The sequence below is a fragment of the Vanessa tameamea genome, chromosome 22, assembly GCF_037043105.1.
Source record: "Vanessa tameamea isolate UH-Manoa-2023 chromosome 22, ilVanTame1 primary haplotype, whole genome shotgun sequence".
NCBI classification, from domain to species: domain Eukaryota; kingdom Metazoa; phylum Arthropoda; class Insecta; order Lepidoptera; family Nymphalidae; genus Vanessa; species Vanessa tameamea.
In genome coordinates, this window is record NC_087330.1 from 6,038,809 (window position 1) to 6,058,022 (window position 19,214).

Here is a 19,214-nt window from a genome sequence, read left to right on the forward strand (position 1 = left end):
ATATACTATGTATATTATAAGATTACGTCATGTGTATTTCTTTTCTACGTTTTTTACGTTAATTTACTCAGAGAGATTAAGAATGTGATTATTAATATTTTGTTGTGTTTATGCAGATGTGTGTGTGTAAATATAATAATAGGAGGTAACAACAATTGGGTGATCATACGTTTGTTACCTTGCGGCTGGGCCGGGTGGTTGGCCCCGCCCGCCGCCAGCTGCTTGCTGTGCGCCGTCGTCGTGCCGCCGTGCCCGCCCGTCCTGTGCCGCGCGCTGCCCGCCGCGCCTCCCGCCGCCGCCACCGCCTCGCGACGTGATCTGCTATCTCCCACACTATGACAGACAATTATCATGTTTAGAATACCAGTAGTGGGACTCGGTGTAAGCTCGCCTGGGTGGGTAACATTCACTCAACAGTTATTCAACCGCAAAACATCAATACTTTAGCTTGCTGTGTTCCAGATCGAAGTGCGAGTGACCCAGTGTAATGACAAGGAGAAGGGATAGAAACTTAGATCCCATGACTGCTGGCGCATGTACAGAATTTCCAATGGGTTTTAAGTGTTGATAGACTTTAATAACATCTTATTAAAAAATCGGATACCGCGAGGAATTTAAACTAAAATTGTCACTGATATAAGTTTAATAGCTTAGGAAATGTCATGTGTCACACTGAAAAATAATAATTACTTATTCGTAACACATTATTCGCAACTTTTTACACAATCACGTGCATAGAATTTACACAAACATATGTATATATAAAAATCGAATTAATTTCGAAATAGCTTACGTTATAACGAAAAAAAACCACCCTTTTTTCCCTTTAGTTGAATCCGATAAATTCGATGGAATATAATTTCATTAACTGCAACATTATAACCTCTTTCGTGTGACATTTTATTAATTCCATATCACACATGTTGTATTTTGCAACAATAACAACTAGTACTGGTATAGAAAATTAAGTATATTATAAGAAACGTCTGCTTTAATTCGCATCTTATTGTCGTAAGAATTACAATTTTATTAACAAATATAATTGTTTTATTGTTTGTGAAGCTATATTATAATAAACTCACACAATAATTACATATGATTTAACACTGTACATGACTGGGAAATGGGTATTTGAATTGACAAAGTTATATATATGTACTCTCAAGTAGTACAAAAGTTTGCATGTAGAAAAAATCAATGTTGAAGTCACAATGCAATCCTATTATATTGAGATTCTTTTTCTAAATTATTGCACTTAATATCACTTATTTATCTCAATATATATTGAATACTCAATACTCAATATAGATTGCCATTGAAATATGTATATGAATGTATCAAACGATAGACGATTTTTTTAAATTTCGTTTTAGGTAAAAGAAGCAATAGCATTTTGATAGCCTACATTTAAATAAAAGTAGGTCATAGGATACATTGTTTTGTTTTGATTAACTACACAATTGCGACTACATAGAAAGAACGGCCATATATATCATACCGCTGTACCTAGGCTCTTACTGAGGAGAAAATTTGGAACTGATCCATCATCCAGCTCCAATGAGAGCGGCAGATTCTAATCCGACACGTGTAGATTACCTTACAATATTTTCCTTTACCGCTGAGCAAAAAGATGAATTATAAACACAAATTAAGAACATGAAAATCTGTGGTGCTCACCCCGGGTGAAACCGTAATCGATTGACGTATGCCAACCACTTAGCATCTCTGTTTTATAAAGCGATAAGATAAACTCAATAGATAACTGAATATGAATATTTATTTGTTGCACCAACGTATCTTACATTTAGTTGATCTTAAAATACATCTAGTTTTTCCTTCAAGTTGAAATAGTAATGATGCAATTCAGTAACTTAGAAGCATGAGCAAATATGTCATCAAAAACCTCTTCGATAAGAAAACACGGAACTGCAATCAAAATCTAAAAACAATGCTTTACAAAATGATACTTTATTCATCCGATGTACTGACGCTACACTCCGTAACCGTGTCACTTTCAATTCCCAGGCCAATCTCGTTGGTGTCAACATATTATATCCCCGGCAAAAGTTCCTTTGAATTTCGCGAGCAATTTGTATTTTGGCTTTTATCTAGCTGGCGCTAACAACACATTATGTTTTAAAAGGTCAATAAACGAGACACACTACCCTTCCGAATGTTATGCATAGACATATATTTGAAATCTATGTGAAACCGATTTCTGTACAGTTAACAAGCAAGAGGTGAAGTTATAATCTACTTGTTAATTTTTACTTTTAAAATTTGCATTGCAGTTGCAATAATAAAATGCGTGTTTATATATTTTTTAATTTATATATAGGGTTTTGTTATTTAAAAAGTTGACTTACACTTCTTCGAGATTAAATTCGCCTTCAAAATAATCTTCAGCTTCAAACTTAATCCTAGGTATGGACAAATCCATTTTGAACACACACACACAACCTATCTACACTATATACATTTATAGGGTTACATTATAACCTAAGATCGAAAAATATTTTCAAATAAACTACACTGCACTCTATTCGTCTGCAACTTGTCGAGCTGCGCAGGCGCATATTCGAGGGTTGGGGGTAAAATGACGCTATTGAAGAGCTCCGGGGGTGGCAAGGGGAACGCTTAGAGTAAGCGGAGGGGGTACCAGGTAGCTAGGGGTCGCATAAATCCCGAATTCCTCGTATTATTTAGTTAGTAATAATAAAAAGAAATGTGTACGCGCAGTAAGCATTGCTGACGAGATTGTAAGGTAGTTAACTGTTTATTTCTACTTGTTTGTAAAGACGATTCAATGGAACAGTTTATATATTTTGTTGAATTGTTCTCTTTGCGCACAATACAAACATTGTCGTAAATTACTTTTTTATATCGAAATATACATTTAATTTACATACTAAAATGACTTTACAAATACATAATTAAATAAATTAGACGTTTAAAACATATCATCGGTTGAATATAATGTGCTCGAATCTTTTTATGTAGATAAACATGAACATTTATAACAATAAACGATAAATATATTTTACTAAAAGCAAAGTATTTCAAGCACCCGTAAGCATTAGCGTTACCCTCATACTTATGTAACGGGTTCCGTTATCTTTTCGATAGGGGTAAATGGTAGCTTATCAGTATACGATAACGGGCGTACTGAAGTTTTATATATGCATGAGAAGCCGCTTCGAAAATTGATTTTATGAATAAAATAACACTCGGCCCGAACCGTATTAAACTAATAGCCGAGCCATAGTTATGTTAATTAAAAGCGGCGTCAACTATTTCGCTACGCTCGGAGTTTCTCGGAAGGTCGCATCAAAAATGAGGTAATTCGAAAGGAAACTAAAGTAACCGGTACAGCTCAGCAAATGAAAAAGTTGAAGTGGCAATTGGCCGGTTATATCTGCCGGAGGACCGGTAGCTGATGGGGTAGACGAGTTCTTACTGGAGATCACGTCTTGGGCATACATGAGAGGAAGTCGCAGACTAGCCGGTGGAATAACGATATACGCAAAATGCATTTGAAAATAAAAGCCGAAGCTCGGACGAACTCAGGCTGATGATGAAGTTGAATTAACATCCCATTTTGATCGTATTCCTAGAAATCTTATCTATTATTTTAATATTAAAATGTGTATATAATACAAACATATTTATTTATTTAGCTACGTCAGAGGAATTTGTTAGAAGCGTATTGTTACGTGATGAATATCATATCCTGGATGGTTTAAAATAGTCCTAAACGATACCATGTGTGAGAAACGATGAACGAACTATTACATATTTTGTGCGAGTCCGTCAGACTATTGACCACTTCATCATTAGTTAGTCTACAACCCGAATGGCAATACTTTGCATTGTTTCAGTTTGGAATGTATGTCATATGATCAGTTGGTGTTATTACAGGGACGTAACGACATATTGCTCTCCATAAATGTTGGGACATTGACTTTATTTTTGAATCTTTTGGGATGCCGCGGGGCTGCTCCTGGTACGTCCCTGATCGGCGTCAGGGCGGACCATGTGAGTGGCCTCGTTGGCTAGGAGGGAGTGGGAGGACTCGCTACTCGAGCCTCCCAGGTGTTGTACACCGGCGGTCAGCGGCGGAGCCTACTATCTTATCCGCCACAGGGCGTCAGCTTCGTTGACGCCCAGCGTCCAGTGGCGGACTCGGAGGAATTCGCCACATTCCCACGTGGAGGATGAGGGGGAAGGCGCGCACTAGGCGCGCTCTCCATGAATATTCAGCCGCCTTACGGCGGCTGCCGCTGATGGGGTCGCGGTTGCATGCTCTTGGCGATCCCGTGGCCTCATCACTCGGCGGCATGGTGGAAACCCGAGGATGGTTTTAGTGGGTAGGACAGGGCATTAGCATCAGCATGCCCTGGCACGGGGCATTAGATCCCGGTTGAGTCCCACATACCCGTCCCGGTCCCCTGACCGGGCGGCATGCGTAAATGCATTCCTCCTCGTAAAACAAAAAAAAAAAGCTCAGTCATCCTTAAATACGGGACACAACAATACCTACCCAGATGGGTTTGAACAATGTGACGTGAGGAATAGTTGATTTTGTTTATAAGCTTGATGACTATGTGCATTAGTAACTACTTACAATAACCAAAAAAAATATATAAACTTTTTTATTTTTTTAAGTATCACTAATAGCTTTCGTTGCTAAAGACTGTCAGGTACAGCATTGGCTATTGACTAGTAGTTATATACAAAGAAAAGATAATAATAAAAAAATACTGTGGAATAGATTAGTATCATTGCTAATAAAAGAGAATAATTAAGGAATACCGGAAACTAGTTCTTATTTAGTTAAATTAAATTCTTAGTTTAATGGATTTTAATTGTGCTGTCAGGGCATAGATTATTTCGCCAATGTCACGTAGAATGTAGAAGACACGTATGAGATTGATCGGTACGGTTTGACTTAGTTAGCAATTAATTAGTAGAACCGTCAATGTCAAACGCTCGAGCTCATTTCATTGTAAGATTTATATATATGAACGTTAATAAATACGGGTAAAGGATACACAAAAAGATAAAATTTGTCTTGGTGAGGGCGCATTTATTTAGTACGTACTTGTACTGTGTGGGATTATCAAACTTACAAAAGTAAACGATTTTGCAAAACTAAATATACTATTTAATTTCTTTCTACGTTTTCCGGCCATTAGCTAATGCGGTGTTTTTTATAGTTGACTATACGAAAATCTCCGTGCGTTACAAACAGTAAATATAAATTATATATTTTTTTCGAGATTAATATTAATTTTATTATATATGTATATATATACAGCCGATACGCGACCTTTTTGTAAAATATATTTAATGGTGCACATAAAGCAGCAGGGGTTAACGGTGTATACCTACATACAAACCAAACGAACGAAAATAATTCACTCAAAACTATTAAATATAATAAAAAAAATACATAAGCACACAAAATCTCAGCTGGAAACTTAAATAAACTCATATCATAAATTAGATGAGATTAATATAGTTATTGTTAACATCGTGATATATAAACATGTACAAATGTATGGTTAGCGAAGGTCCGTTAATATCAGACATTTAACGTGGCAGAGATGTGTTTGGGTCCGTTCATATCTACAGAAAATATCGTTTATTACATACATCGAAGCGTGAAGCGTGTGATGTGTCAATGTCTGTAGATATCAACGGATCTATTTTACTTGAAGCATTGGACGTGATATGATAAAGCAGGCAGTGAGATGAGATCGTGTAAGTATTAGCTTTACTACGAAATGTGAAATATAAGTAATGTGTTTATAATAAGGTTTAGCTGATTATTTTTTTTGTAATAAAGTTTTAAGTGTTGTCGTGTCACAATCTTAATTTTTTTTATTAGTGATCATTAGCTAACACACTGAGCTCTAACGACTGATTGATTATGTTTAAATAACGAAAATGGTTAAACAATTACGCTTATGTAAGTGTTATTATATTATAAATATGTCTACACCTAGACAAAAAATCTATTCTCAAAGTGCGTCTAAACCTTGAATTCTATAAACATGGTGTCATGGTCGATCTAGCGACCATGCGAGTCGCCAACCGACCTTCTAACATTAAGCCATTGCGGGTATTTGCGTAATATGAACCATTTTGGTAAACATTTGATATATTTAACACGGGTTGTTCTAGTTTAATATTTAGTTAGCGTGGTTTTAATTACACGGAGCAAAATGGCACTTGACAGTAGACACTAGACTTAAATAGACTTAATAGATGATATAAAACAAAAAAAAAATTAAGTATGGGTCTTTAAGTTCATGGTGTCCTTATAAGAATAACCCATTACACAGAACGTATTATGGTATCCAAGTGTGCCAAACACAGGTGCGCTCATTATTCTATCACTCTAATAAATACGAAATTAAGATAATCTGCCGCCACCGAAGACAGTTCAGGCGCAGGACGAATGGAACCCAGACAGCAGCCTAACGAGCATGCCACTAGACCGATGAGACAGTTCAGTGAGTTTTATTTAATATTAATAAGGCACTCAAAAATATTGACTTAACTATAAGGTTTTTCAAGTATATGAATTCATTGGCATTCTTTTTGTTCAATGGAACAATGCCGATCTAACCCCACAAGCAAAATTAAAAAGTTCTTTAAATTAATTTTAATTTTATGCAGTTTAAAATTAATTGACATTACAAAAGCTGATCCTGACAAGATAATACTATTAAAATCATGTAAAATAACGCACGTGTTAAAATGTTAAGTGCATAAATCCTAAACAAAGATCGTTGATAATATAGTATCATGGATCAGAGATTAGCTCACTAATGAGATTTTTTACATGTTTACAATTCCGTGTCATTAGAAAGTGCGGCCTAGACACTAGTTTAAATTCACTTTAAAAACGATATACATGACTCAATATCATGTGAATAAAAATCAGTTATGAATATAAAAAATGACCCTTTAAACAATGAATTGCTAAGCCCAATATAAACAAAACATGTTCCAAATCACATTACATAACGTCTCATATACAAGTCCTTTCATATTTAATGGTCACATTACTAATATCTGATTGCTATGATCTCTTCCTATTATTAGCATGACACGTGCACATCTCAAATGAACGTTTACAATGAATTGCCACGTTAAACGACAATGGATACAGTAACGAACCTTTACTGTATACTGACGTGTTGTCGCTAGCGCAGCAGGGCCTGGCGCAAGGCAGAGCGGGCGGGGGCTCGGGAGGCGACCGCTCCGCATCGCACGCGCGACTCGGCACGACGGGCGCACAGCAACCCGCCCCGGCTGATGACCACCACGCGTCCTGGAATATACGATATTTGTTTACATTGGGAGTCATTCGTATGGATCACTTGGTAGTAAGTGGTCCCTTCGCCCCTACACACTGATGCATGACATATAAATCACTTATGTTTGTAATTACATTGACATACACAATTGCTGTTTATAGAGGGATAGAAGCAATTTATTTTAATGAAGGTAATATATTTTACTTAAATCTAACAGGTTGGTACATATTTCGTAATTTCTTTAAAAAAAGCCATCAAGTAAAAAGTGTTTTTATATATAATTTTACACATTGACCAATTCATATAACCGCTACTGAGGTTGTGTTCATATAACCGCTATTTATTTTTTTATTATTTCGTTATAACAACTTTAAATCTCGAAATTGAAAGATGATGTTCATCTAGTATGTATTGAAACTATGCTATGCAGTTTCATTACAATTCGTCGAGTCATTTTAACATGATGACCATACGTATACATATAACATTTCCAAATTGTTCTTTTATCGCCTGTCCATCACAATAATGTATTACAATATCTTTTTTTCAATAATATGTTAAGAATTTCAAATACTAGTTGTCCGTCTTGACCTTATTCGGGTAAAAATCATAAAAAGTGACCCTCTTCATGTTAAAATTTCCAAAAAACCCTTTTTTTGTCTGCGTCTACGTCGCGTAAGGAATAGCTATGTTGATTTCAAGTAATTTGGACTTACATTTACGGAGAACTCGCGATGAGTGACTGGTATTTCGCTTTTATGTTAAAAAATAGTACTTATTCTAATTTATTAAAAAGTAAAAACAGATAAAGAAGTAGCGTAAGCCCGTCTGGGTAGGTATCAACAACTCATCATAACACAGTCTTACTAGTGGCACAAGTGACACATACAATAATATATCTTTTCAATTTTAATTAAAAACAAAATTCAATTTAAAAAAAAATAACGTACTATTGTATTCCTATTGAAAATAGGATTCGCAAGTCGCTAAAAATTGAAAATTTTCCCATTATAAAAACAATATTTACTTACATATTAAGGATAAATCAAAACATATAAAACCGGTGGCAGACTATATACATGAAATAAAGAAATTTAACTCAAATGAATAATCAGAATGAAAGTAATTTTTCAAGAGAAGTTAGATCAGCTTCCCGCGGGAAATTCTAGAAAACACGGTGTTATTTATTAACATCATACAAGCTCAGTTCGCCAGGAAACAATAAAGTAATATTATAAAATATCATAATTGCCCTTATATATATCGAACGGTACTTATTCTGTAGGTTGAGAGATATGTACCTATGTATTAAATTATATTTGTCTGTGACTAACAAATAATGTTGAGTTGTTGACATATTACGTTTAATTTAAGCAGTGCATGTAGATTTTCTGTACGAACTCACTTCGTATCCCACTCGTGAAATTTTCAAAACTGACTTACGGTGATACTCTTTTTGAAATCCGTACATCCTTTAAATGTTATAATTATAGCAGTTATTGATTAAACTAGTTCCTTAGTTAACTTAAAGCTAGTTAGTTATGGAGTTAGCATCCGGTGGCAGTTTGTTTCGAATTTCGTGAAATCATAATGTATCTTTACCCTGAATGAATGGCTTGATAAGAAAATTTAAATAACAATAACATTGTTTTAGCTGGGCTCTTTACATAGGCAAATATATATATGAAAGTATAAACAAATTTGACGTAATTAATAGCAATGATGTCTGATGTTATCAAGCGGGTTTTCGATAAAGGTATTAAGATAAAAAATATCAACTTTCATGATAAGGGCCAATCTAAAAAAATAAAAAGAAAGAAATTCAGTTTCAGCAATTGAACTCTTAGATGAAAAGAAAATAGTGGTACCTATTCACAGACGGTGTGACTAGGGTTCACCTAGCACATCTATGGGTGTGTTCGTTACACGAGGTATTTAGGTCCCATTAGGAAAGGTTGTCTTATATAACTTGCGTATGTACGCCATATTGTCATTAATATGGACATTGTAAGGCGTCCTCTACATATTATCACCGGAAGAGAAACACAAGTGCCATCAGGCACAAGTGGCGCTTAGCAATGTCTGAGTCGGGAGCGATCGGCATGCTTTCAGTTCAGTCGCTCGTTGAACGCTGGCCGTGACACAACCTGCCTGGGAACGGTTCAGTGTTCAAACGCTCAGTGTTTATTGACTTTTGGGTCTATTTGTTTAGATAATACCATCATTTTGTCGAAACGTTGTCTCGTTAATTTTGCATAATAACCACAATCACACAATGTCTTCTGAAAATGGAGGCTTTAATCCATTTCTGACCAAATGTCATAATCCTTTGTACTTCGTAAGTAACTAAAGCCAGTTACAACTACGAGTTTAAAGGCATTTATTAAGCAATTATCTAGTTTATTTCTCTATTCTTATTTATTTCAAAAAAATAACACTGTTTGCAATTCAAATTTTAACCTGTATAGTATGTAACGACGTAATATATAAAAAAATACGTTTTTAGTTATAATCATTTATTTTGTAAATCTGTTATAAAAAATCTATTTTTTTTTTAGGTATACATAATCGAGTGTAAATTATTAAACAAATTTGATTTTATAAATTTACTAATACATGTTGCGTACAGAAATTGTACGAGATTTTTTAAGCGATGTCTCAAGCGATTATTATCGCAATCTTCCACTGCTCTAAACCGGCTACTAAAAATATACTTATATAAGGCGTAATGTTTTTATTTAGTATTTCTTCTAATATTAAAAACAGATATATCACACAGCTGACGTCACATTGACCAAATGAGTAAATACAAGTTCATATCAAACTGACAGATAACCTTCCTATCTTTGTATTTATCTCGTTTACATATTGTAATAAAATATTAAGGTAAAAGCAGTGTACATATTCGTACAAAAAAAACTTATTAAGAGTAAATTCAAACAATAATGTACCGTATAATAATTATAATTGTCCCTATCACCATAAACGTATACAAAATTGCAGCTCGGCTAAGTGGACCTGGTTTAATATTCGACGTACACTTGATAGGATGAAGTAAAATAAAAGCTTGTAAAACCGTAGATTATTGAACAACACTTAATGTATGCAGTGCTTTCGATGCTTTAACAATGCGGAAGATTGAAAAGCTGAGAATAGTTGGTATAAATATCGTAATAGTATTCGGTATAAGCAGAATATTTTCCTTTGAGCTGACGATCCTATAGTATGTATTCTCCCGTTCTATAAACTGAGCGATCTGGATTTGTGATATTTAGAAACATGTTATTTAAATTTATGCGTATAAACAAAAATACATAAGTCTATTATTCAGTTGCTTCACAAACTTCTTACATTTATGATGTAAATGTTACAATTGCAAGCGCCAATTTACTTTTAATGTTAATATACCAGGTAGGTAGTATATATTGTCAATGGAAACCAACAATTCAATCTTAAGATATCCTACGTACGATAAAGTCTGAAACTATATAACTATAATCTTATTTACATAATATTGTCCGTAATAAATATTATTTTCAAATATGTTCAAAAAAATAACAGTAGACATACTTTGTCTACGAAACGTTTTTATATATTGGATAAAGAAAACGAACCAGTTAGTTGGAACCATGTACCAATATACGATTTCGTATCTCGTAATGTTACTCTAAAAGATAAGTGAAAGAAACCTTATTCAGAAAAAGCAAGTTTTCATCAACTATACATTATACGGTATATAAGATTAACGGTCCGATGTCGTCGGTTCGAAGCCCGGCGAGCTGCGACGTGCGCGACAAGAAATGTTGCGATGCAATAATAGAGGTCAAAGTACTTTGTTACTAACTCTGTTATAAATCGAATGATACGCTGCGCATTACAATATCATATGAAACATGAACCCGTCTTGAACTATCTGCTCTTACTTCAATTTAAACAATTAATTTATATTAATTTCTTATAGGTTTATAAGTTTCGTTTTTTGTAGTGGTACCCGTGAGATTTCTGTCACTAAAATAATATGAAACTAAACGAATGTAATATTTCTGTTTATAAGAAAAAAAAGCGCTAGTAAAACACTATCAATGGAGATACAGATTTAAATCTTATTTTTCTAGAAAGCGTCTTATTAGCAGCAGTAGCTACCTACCCAGTATTCGTTATAAGTTTACATTTATTTAAGATTCACAAATGATAAAACCTAAGACTTTAGAAAAAAAAATACATAAACATATGTATGTATTAGTCAAGTATAATTTGTAAAAATATGTAATATATAAAATTCAACGTTATTATTCAACTGAAAACTAATAGCAACTAATATCTATATGTATAAAATCTAAATAGCACTCACTGATTAATCACGAAATCTCAGAAACTATAACACAAACTTAAAATTTGGCAGGTAGGTTCCTTACAGGGTGTAGACATCCGTTTATTAACATTAAAGAACGGATTCTACGAAACTCCACCCATAAGGGGTAAAACGGGGTTTGGAAGTTTGTTTGAAAGTCCTACATTTTTGAAATATTTAGGAGACTTGAAATTTAAAATGTATGCTATATAGATGGTGTGACAGTACATTAATAATGTTTCTTTAGAATTCAACAGGGGATGGTAGTTTGTATGAAAGTCCAATGTCAATGAAGCTAAAGTAATTATGGCAGAAAGATTTTGAATGGTAAGTATAAGAATTATTGAAAACAACTACTTACATACTATACATAAGGAGGGAAGTATTATTATAACAATATAAAGTATGCTAGCGTGGACCGTGCGGACCGAATCGTACATAATAATATCATTAATAAAGATTTGTTTGTTTGAAATATATAAAATCAGAATGTGTTGAACCGATTATCCAACAATAACATTTTATTTTATTTCAAACTGAAATAACTGCGAATAAAACCGCGCGCACAGGTAGTATAATATAAAAGGCTTCTTTTATAATGTAACAAATAACAAGTTTGTATTTTGTTAAAACAAGCTTTCTAGAAAGAACTAACGGTTAAACCGTGGTTCAATGTGTCGTGGCAAAAACATCATTAATCAAATATCGAGGACCGCATCAAGATCACGTATGATTTATTACGTACTAACATATTTCTAGTAGCTATCACTCATTTTATTTTGTATCATACAATCGTTCTTTCAATCTCAATAAAAAACATTGGACGTTTTTAATTACCAAACGTAAAGACAGCGAGATACCTATTTATAAAATTTACATAAATATTTAAGAAAGAAGTACTAAATTTCGTCTGTACACAGTTTACTTGGTGATAGGGCTTTGTGCAAGCCCTCTGTGTAAGTACCAGCCACTCGTCTGATAATTTACCACCAAACAGCAATATTGAGTATTGTTGTGTTACGGTTTAAAGGTTGAGCGAGCCAGTGTAACTACAAAGAGAGACATAACATCTTAGCTCACAAGGTTAGTCGCGGTGCATTGGTGTGATGGAAGGAATGGATATCTTGCAACCCCAAAGCCAATCAGCTGGTTCGTTTGACCGTCTGCCTAAATATTACATAAAAAAAAAAACACAATTGGAAATAACTTTATTAACACGTAATGTATATTAACTACAAATATTGTAGTACATTAATATGTACTTCCGAAATCGATTTCGATACGTGACGATACAAAAGTGCAAATACTTATATATTTATATTTAATATTAGACTAAAATAAACTCGTGGAATAAACTTGGACAAGTGACGAAATTATTCATGAACGATTGTTTTTTATACGAAGCATAGACGTATATATATATATATTTACAAAATAATAAATAATGAGGCATTACAATGCATGCCAGTTATAAAGCAATATATAAAGAAAACTGACAATGTTGCGATAAATTACGAAAGAGTCGTACTACTCACCACTTCAATAACACGATTATTTTGAAGTTGTAATTCTAAATAAAATACGCACAGGATATATTGAATTATAATTATCTGAATTTCACACCTCCGATGATATATTTGAACGTGACGTTAATGTATTTCTATATAATTACCTTGGACTTATGTCATAGAATATACTAGATTTTATGTTATACTAGCGATCCGCCCCGGCCTCGCACGGGTGAAACGCTGCCACTAAATATACTACAGAATTTCTTACAACGTTCACAGTTTTTCAGTCATTAGACAATACAAACCGCTATGTCCCTTTTAAAAATGTAATATCTTCGAAAATATTCATTTAAATTACACGCTGTCAAGGTCCATATTGATCTATATTAAATGCACAATGTATTTAAGGTACTTAATTGGATAAGGATAAATGCTGTATTGCTTAATTAAATCGCTTCGAAAATAAGCCATTAATTCTGGTAAAAAGTAAAGGATAAAAAATAGTGTGGGTTATCCCTAAGAGTTAGACATACACCATCGGGGACTTTTTTAAGACCTTTTTAAGGTGTACAAGACTGTAGTACATTGTTTTGATCCTTCTCGTAGGGTTCAGCCAGCGTTTGCAATGTAAGCGCAAAAAATGTGTTTATTTACGATATAACTTTGGAAATCTCTAAAATTATCAGTGTTTCTCTACTATATTGTGTATGTATTATACATATAAACCTTCCTCTTGAATCAATCTATCTATTAAAAAAAACGTATCAAAATCCGTTATGTAATTTTAAAGATCTAAGCATACATAGGGACAGACAGCGATAAGCGACTTTGTTATATACTATGAAATGATGTCCTGTTTAACTGTGTTTGATACTAAGATAAGTATAATAATATTATGAGGAAATAACAATATTACCTACTTCAAGCCATATGTAAGTCACGATGTCAATTTGCTATGTTTGTACATAATGTGTATAATATCATTAACTAATCAAATTAAAATCCCAAACTTAAAAACTTTAAATAATTTTATACTCCGTAAACTAAAGTATAGATTTGGGATTGAATTCGAATATAATAATAAATCCAGTATTGAATAATTTATAACTCGTATATCGATTTATTCATAAAACTTTTATCGGATGAAATTCAAACACCATCACTAGACATTTCGTGAACCTTGAACAGGTTCTTTCATTGCCTGCTTTACTCTGCGTATTAAAATCATTATTTGCATTAATCTTTTAAAACCGTATATTCTGATTCGCAGTATCATTTATTCAAGTATCCTTCGATGTTGAGTTTAAAAAAAATAAAAGATATTAATTGAGTGTTCCGTCTCCGTGGCCTTAAACATTCATTGATTGTCTAAACAATCTATTTTTTTTTAAATCAATTGCTTTCGATTGTTATTATTAAAGTTAACCAATGAAGGTCAGTCGCACCACTTTACGCGTCGATGTTCAGTCGTTACGTGTGTAGGGACTTTATATAAATTAACATCGACTGCGCTTAGTTATATGGAAAAACTGCAATCAAATAGTTCGATTCAATTCATTATTATGTCGCCATATTAAGACGACACGCGACTACGACTATTAATATATGAACACTGATACAAAAAACTGAATAAAAAAAGGCACATTTAAACATGTTACTGAACACAAAGTGAATATATGTTATAATGAATGTATTACGCAACCGAAAAGGGTTACGACCTGATGACTTTAACTAGCATTAATAACGCTGTTGTAGTGCGCGATGAAGGGAAAAAGAAACACAAAAATTAATACGTAAGTATCGATTGCATCTAGCAATACTAACAATCGCCTTGTGCCAGTTTTCAAGTTTGGACCTTGATTAAAATAATCATTACGAAATTACAAATAAATTACAATATAATTGATGTTATTTTTTACTGATCTCAGGGTACTGAACCAATCAAATGACTAGTTAACATATCGAAACTTTTTATTGGTTAAACTAACTGTTGAAATTCAATTTCAAAACCTTTAACGCTCTTAGAAATCCTGTAAAATGAAACTGAATCAGGTATGTACATTGTAAAATCTTCTATATCATCAATTGTATGAAAAGTAAAAAATGTATTGCTTCTTACTTCGCTTGAAAAAAATGTTCGTAGAGGTCATACCATATAGTCTAGTGATCATCGATCGTCTTCTACATTATAGATGACATGAACTTCCACCACCTGTCCAAACAATTCACATAATAATCGGCCTTCAAGCTTAACTATTCAATATTACCAAGTTCTAAGGAAGTTCTAAAGAATGATACGGTTTACAATGAAATACGAAAACTACAAGTCCAATGTTACCACAATTAGTGTCTAGAACAGTAAAAATTCGCAGTAATGATATAACAACAACAGAATATTTTATTTTAAAAAGTACAAGTATATTTATTTTAAAACATTTTTTTTTTTCAATTTAATATTGATGCACTTTTACGAATACAGTTTATTTAAACAAAAGAGCTTGCATTAAAATTTAAAGTAAAAATATGTCCTAAAAATATATAAAAACAGTGTGTATTAAACTCACTGCGTGTGTAAATATAATTTTAGTTATAATGTCGCGTCGTAGGAATCTGCCCCGCAGCGATAGACACCACGGACAGCTAGTAAAGACGCATATATGTTTTAAAAATAGCACACAATGAATAAGACGAAAACGGAAATGTTTATGGAATTAAAAAAAAATACTAAATGTAAAAGTGCATATACTTATGCACTGCATATTCTAAAATTAAAAATGATGAAAAATGTTAACATACGTTTCGAGAACATCAAAATGTGATCTCTTATCCATATCTTATCGTCGAGAATCGAGGCGCGGATGAAGCAACACCAGTAGGTACTTTGAGAGAATATTGTAATTTAACAAGTATCGATGGATTTAAAATATCTTGTACATTTTCATGAACGACATAAAGTCAGCAATTATAAAGAGATTATTCGAAGAATTAAAAACATTTTTTGTACACTATAATTAAAAGACTCAATGTTTATTTTAGAAAGTTACATAAAAAATGTTTTTAGATGTAAATCGCGATAAAGCGAAATTAGTCCGTGTATTACATGTCCCAACATTAAGTGTGAAAACAAAGTTTTTTCGAGCGTATTGTGCGACTGGCTCCCAAGCAAAACAATAGCGACTTGGCAGAGTACTAGTTTACCTACTGCGGGCTGCAGTTTCAAATAGACACCATTAAACCAACGTGCACAAAACGCAATGCTGCTGTATTTATTTTTTTAATTATTTCTTCTTTTCTAGCAACATTGAGACGCTAAGCAACGGAATAATGTATATTCTAAAATATAAAACTCTAGTTATTGCCCGCGGCTTTACTCGTTGTATGGGTTGGTCGTCATTTGTTGGTTATAAACAGTAGCGTTTGTCCTTTCTTGGGGTTCAAGCATACTTCTTACCAAATTTCATCAGTGTGTAAATTCAGTAGTGATTATTTTTATGCAGATAACGATAGTACTATTATTTTTAACAAATGATTACTTGACATACATAGTATCTTATTTATATTTCTGTACAAGTAGAATTCCAATATTTTCATTTGATGTTTACAAATTTATTGTTTTGTTTAATGTGAAGAGGATGTCAGCGTGCTAAGAATTGTTGGCGCGCCAACCAGGTCGCCATTGACGGCATGTCAAGACTCGTCGTAAGAAAAGGGGTTCAACTATTTGACTCTACACGTCCTTAAACATCGATTTTAAATATATTTTATACCCTTCGCATATTATTCAAGTTTCAGTTGATTCATATGCAATTAAAAACTATAGTATAAGAATAATTTTCTAAATACAGTACAAGTGTGTTTAAGCACGGATATAACGCTTGGTTAGAAATAGAACACGGATAAATCGTTTCAGTTTTTCGTAATTTTCACCACGGTTACTTTGTAAGTGCAATGCTGAGTACGAGCAGAGATGCGGTGTTAGCGTGTCAAGGATCGCTCGCGTGCCATACAGGCCATTCCGAGTCTGCTCTAGACTAACCTTCCAATAGATACGTAGCGCCACGGAATGCTTTCCTATTCAATCTGCCTCACTCTCTCTCCCTCTCTCCCCCATATTTTGAATGCAGTTACCTTGCTTGCTTACACAGCAGCTTGGTGTCTCCATAAATTACCGGTCTAGGATTAGAAACGTTAACGCTTCGGAGCTGTGACTCCACTGGATGGCTAGTCTAAAAGGTCCGGTCATTCACCCGCCTGACCTCGTAAAACTTAGATAGTATGAAGTTATCTATATAGCTTCACGTAGAGTCTAGACCCTTTGATCTAGATTAGGTGATTCTAATTTAAAAATAAACACTATATATTAATACGCGAACACCAAATATTGTAATTTATTACAGTATTATAAGATAAAACTAGTAATCATGAAACATATTCACAGTAATAAATAACTAAAATCGTTTTTAGATGAAAAATGAGATCGCAAATATTACGTCTCTGGTGTATTCGAATAACTATTGTCGTTTTGACAGCAAGGTGTCTGCACCTGCAGATGTATTACAATAAACCGGTTTAGAAAATATTTAAATAGACAACAGTGTATTTAAATGAAAATAATAATCATTTGTGGATTTCAGTGAATTGACTGTGAATAATTTGTAAAAATAGCAGAAGGTAAAAAATAGTTCGTGAATAAATAAATGCACATCAAGTGCCAACAGTCCTTAAAGGAAGGAGATTGTCGGAAGTGAACCCCGAACCGCAAACAATCACAACTTTCTACGCGTGAGAGACTTGCGACACGACCTCATTTCTTTGTCTGCTTGCAGAATTGACTATAACCCTAATAATATTTGTATTCCAGTTCGCACATATCAATATACTTTATAGGACTTACTAAACTGTTTATATTATAAAATTATTTATAAACTAGAATAGACATTTTCAATCCATGCATGTGTCTAGACTCGAACAAAGAGTTGAAGCTGTAAAACGAGTATTTTATTATTTCCGGCGCCGTCACAATTGTATACTCACAGCTTAATAAGGAAGTCGATGCGTTTTCTACGCGAATCAAATAATAGTTATAATGTTCAAACGGAATTTTATTAATTAATTAAAAAAAAAAAGCGAATGGATATTCCAAAATCATCAATTATATTTTGAAGCCGACTGTACTTTTTATTAAAAGGTTGATTTGGAAAAACCGCAAATGGGTTTTAAGTAAACAAACGCTTATTACAATGGATAAAACAATTTCCTGGATCCGCTACGTTTCGTTCATTTCAGTATAATAAACGCGAAAGTACGTAAGATATTTTTAAGCAGCTCACTATTTATGAGTTTAATTTAAAAGCAAAAATATATGCAATTGCGAAAAGAATTAAAATTAAATTCATAAGATGCGAATCTGAACGTTGCCCATGCAAACAGGAAATGACTTGCATTTCTTTCGAATTAATGGCTTCTGTTTATCCTATTTTAAAACGGGAACAGGTATTTATTTATTTAGAATTTCGTTGTTTACACACAGTAGTTGCATTTTCAACGCCAGATAATTCTAACACTATAATAATTTAAATGTGATCCGTACAAAAACGGTCAAAAATAATAATAAAATACGAAAAGTATTTTTTTATTGGAATTTAAATACTGTTTATTGGTAAACTTCATCTTTTATGAAACATTAACAACACCGACCAATTTAAAAAAAAAAGTTAGCAGTGTACAAGTCGCAATGGTGCACTTGATAAAGTGAAATTGAATACCAAACCTGATAACTAAATAAGGAATAGGAGATAATTTATCATTGGTTATCATTTCCAATAATTTAAATTTAAATTATATTAATTTATAATCAATAAAAATAAATGATTAAATTGAATCAAGGATTCCAGTAGTGGCCAACGGGCGCGGCATGCGCTGTCAACCTTGTGAATTGCAAACCTACAAACAATATTGCTATACATATATGAATTTTTATCAATATTACTTCCGTTACGTACACTTTAATAAAGTGACATTCCC

General features: G+C 33.2%; 1 protein-coding gene across 2 annotated transcripts in view; it reads right to left on the reverse strand.

The window, feature by feature from the left end:
• The window catches only part of LOC113396572 (homeodomain-interacting protein kinase 2-like), a 102,398-nt gene that overhangs the window by 18,897 nt on the left and 64,287 nt on the right, over window positions 1–19,214 (reverse strand). Inside the window, exons 3-4 of one of the 2 annotated variants that reach the window (XM_026634561.2) lie at window positions 7,206–7,342; window positions 179–333 (exon numbers count right to left, since the gene is read on the reverse strand). In XM_026634561.2, coding sequence (XP_026490346.1) covers window positions 179–333; window positions 7,206–7,342 — 292 coding nt within the window. Of the gene's footprint in view, window positions 1–169; window positions 334–7,205; window positions 7,343–19,214 lie in introns of both variants that reach the window. The other variant, XM_026634559.2, reaches the window with a different exon arrangement.